Source organism: Equus quagga, chromosome 1 (assembly GCF_021613505.1).
Source record: "Equus quagga isolate Etosha38 chromosome 1, UCLA_HA_Equagga_1.0, whole genome shotgun sequence".
Taxonomy (NCBI): domain Eukaryota; kingdom Metazoa; phylum Chordata; class Mammalia; order Perissodactyla; family Equidae; genus Equus; species Equus quagga.
In genome coordinates this window covers 13004269-13008035 of record NC_060267.1, presented here as the reverse complement: position 1 = coordinate 13008035, position 3767 = coordinate 13004269, and the positions used below count along the sequence as shown (strand labels likewise).

The 3767-nt window shown below is 35.9% G+C and overlaps 1 protein-coding gene across 1 annotated transcript; it reads left to right on the top strand.

Moving 5' to 3' along the window:
* Nucleotides 1–2315: 2315 nt before the first annotated feature.
* LOC124252453 (olfactory receptor 6C2-like) lies at nucleotides 2316–3254 on the top strand. Its single transcript, XM_046685983.1, has one exon. It carries the CDS (start codon nucleotides 2319–2321, stop codon nucleotides 3252–3254), a length of 936 nt encoding a protein of 311 aa, XP_046541939.1. The 5' UTR covers nucleotides 2316–2318.
* Nucleotides 3255–3767: the final 513 nt, after the last annotated feature.

Sequence of the window (3767 nt, the reverse complement as noted above, 5' to 3'; positions counted from 1 at the left end):
AAAGAAGAGAGGCCATCAAAATGTCATATTATTTATTGTCATGCAGTAGCATCATGTGCTACACTTCAAACTAAATAGGACCTTCGATGATATCATTTTATTAGGGATCCCTACATGCACTATAAATATAAAATATATGAAAAATAAAGTGAAAAGATATCAGTTAGTCACATTCAGAGCCAATCCTTTTGACAAAACTTGACATACTGTGTAGATAGATGGCCTTTTCATGGAATAATATTACTTGTAATTGAAGTAAAATAATTATGTTCCTGGTGCCTCTAATGCTGTCCAAAGTGAGTAGAGCTCAGTTTAATACTGTGGTGAAGCATTTGGTGTCTTGAGCTGAAGAGAATGGGATTCAAAGGAGGTAGGTGGGCTCCTGAAGTGAGTCTCCAGTACATGTTAATATGATCCGTTGAGGTTGTTTCCTATGTGACTCCACTCCCTTTCAGACTTCTAGCTCCCAAGAAAACCAAGAGCCTGTTTAATGACGTTTCCCTGAGACAGTGGCATAAATGTGAAAATTGGACCCATGGTTGGAGCTGACCCTGTACTCACCTTGGTAAGGAAAGAACATTTTAATTAATGCATTGAATCCATTCTTGTAACTATGCAATTGGAGTCTCCCAGGAAAATTCATTTTCATCCACTGATGCAGGAAAAATAGCAATCCCTAAAGACACTGGAAATATTTGATTGCTTGCTATTGTAATTACTTTGTGACAGCGGAAATGACAAACTATAAAGGAGCTATTGACTCAGACCTAGTATTGCTAAGTTGGGTTATTATTTTATTATCTTACTAGCAGATATCTCAAGGAAGCAAAATGGAGATTCACAAAGATACTGATTTACACAGCAGACAAGAGAAGGAAGAGAAGCCAGTTATCTCTTTGGCAATGAATATTAGCAGAAAATGTGGTATGACAATTCAGCAGCCAACACTCCACTTCAATGCAAAAATTAAAAACATAAATAAATAAAACACAAAATATGAGATCCACATGTATGGAAATTTTTTAAAAAGTAAATTCAGTAACAGAATAATATTAAGAAGAAGTGCAAACAGGAAAGAAAAAACCTTTGTATTTGTCGGGGGAAAAATATTCATGTTGGCATTCAACCAACAATCATTGTTAGGCATCGACTACATGCTTGGGCTGTGTTAGTTTTCTCGGTTATCCCATTCAAAAAAACACAATTCCTAACCTCAGTAGACTTATGTTGTCAGGCAAGTATCACGATAGAAATAAGCAGTGTTTGGCAATGGCGCATAAATGCGGATTGGGGGACCCAACACAGCTACCAGGTTTCAAAAGTCTTTCCAAAAGAAATAATGCTTAGGCTGAAAATCAAAGAGAAATCGGTGTCCTCAAGGTGAATTCAAGAAATGTTAAAGAAAGATAGAGTAGAAAAAGGGGAAAGGATCGGAGGTGGGATTGTTCCAGAGACGTGCTTCCTCTGAAGTTATTGTACAACACATGGTATATTCTGTGACCTCAATTACCTAACAAATTAGATTTATTAGAGGAAACACATGGGAAGAAGAGGACAGGAAAATAGAGTACATGAAACAACTTTGCATGTGTTCAATATGAGCTGTTTGTGGCTGTATATAACTGAATTTCAGGAAAGAGATCACTTCTAACTATACAGATAGAAGGATTATCACACGCAGTTTCCATTTGAAATCAGAGGACTCGATGCATACACCTCCCAAAGTGAATGTATACATTATACACAATGTTGCAGAAACGTTATTTAGTTATTGGGGTTGACCATAAAATGATAGTTGATTCATGGATTTTGGAGAGCCTCTATAGCAAGTCGAAATCATTTGTTATGTAATTGTGTTTTGTCAAGGACCAAGCTACAAGCAAAGGCAGGAAACTGCTGGTGAAGTTTAAGATATCAACTTCAAAATAGAGAAGAATGCATGAGAGTAAAAGAAAATTTTAATATTGATGACATCATAATGCACTGTCAGAATAAAACCAACCCAGAATATAGACAAAAACATTAAAATAGATTTGGAAAAATGCAATGGAGAAATAGAATCTATAAAATATTGGATTGTGACACAGTTAAATTGATCTATAAGAAATTTCTCTTCAAAAACTACAGAAAGAATCTTTACAAACTAAGTCCACCAGCATTAACAATATCAATCACCAAATTAAATAATAAACTTCATGTGAACCAGTTATCTGCTTGATTTTTTGGTCATTCTTTATCACTGCTGAACTTTGACATCTCTATATTCTAATAAAATAACCTAATTTTCATGAAGATTGGACAAAAATCAGAAGTCATATATGAGAAACCATACAGTAACAAGATTCATTCTCCTGGGACTAACAGATGACCCACAACTTCAGGGTCTGCTTTTAATTTTTCTATTTTTTACCTACTTATTGAGTGTAACTGGGAACCTAGCTATCATCTCACTTACATTAATGGATCATCACCTTAAAACACCAATGTACTTTTTCCTACAAAATTTTTCCTGCTTAGAGATCTTATTCACATCGACTTGTATTCCTAGATACTTATATAACCTATCAGTAGGTGACAAGACTATTGCCTACTGTTTTTGTTTCATTCAAGCATTTTTTACTGATCTTTTTGGAGTGACTGAATTTTTTCTCCTGGCCACCATGTCCTATGACCGCTGCATTGCCATCTGCAAACCCCTGCATTACACCACCATCATGAACAGCACAGTCTGCAGAAGACTCATCCTTTGCTGTTGGATGGCTGGCTTGTTAATCATACTCCCACCATTTAGCTTGAGCCAAAATCTGGAATTCTGTGACTCTAATGTCATTGATGGCTTTCTATGTGATGTATCTCTCTTCCTGCAGATTTCATGCTCTGACACGTGGGTCGTTGAGCAGATGGTTATAGTCTGTGCTGTGTTGACCTTCATCACAACCCTTCTTTGTGTAGTTCTCTCCTACATATGCATAATCAAGACTATCATAAGATTCCCCTCTGCTCAGCAAAGGAAAAAAGCCTTTTCTACCTGTTCTTCTCACATGGTTGTTGTTTCTGTCACCTATGGCAGCTGCATCTTCGTTTATGTCAAACCTTCAGCAAAGGAATCAGCAGCTATTAATAAGGGTGTGGCAGTCCTCACAACTTCCATCGCTCCTATGTTGAACCCCTTCATTTACACCTTGAGAAACAAGCAAGTAAAACAAGCCTTCAATGCCTCAATCAAAAGAATTGTCTTATCTTCCCAGAAGTAAAGGAATGCTAACGTTGGTGATTCAAGTCTTTGTAAGAGACTGGCTTCCCAAAGCATTTATCATTAAGCTCCTAAAATGATTTGTTCCTTCCTAATCTGAAGTCCGTTCAAATTAAATTTCTCAAAATCTTCCTTGTATCTAGTGCTTCTCTTACTTAATAAGGTCACTTCTTGCAAATAAACCTCTTTTCTTCATTCTGATTGTTAGTTTTCCAGAAGGGACAAAAATACCACATCTTATCCAGACTTACAAAAAGTGCAAATCAAACAAAATTTTTGAAAAACTAAATGTGAATATTAATAAAATATTAGATTTTCAATAAACTGATTAGGCAATAGTGCTCATTTTAACAATTCTATCCACAGCTTCTCAAACAGTCCTTGGATTCATTAAAGGTGTCTTCACTGAGTGTCTCCATGTTAAATAATTGAAGTAAAACACAGAATAAAACCAACAATGATCCTGTCTTCATGTAGCATATCTCACAGAACAAATGTGTACCTAAAGTGTAAA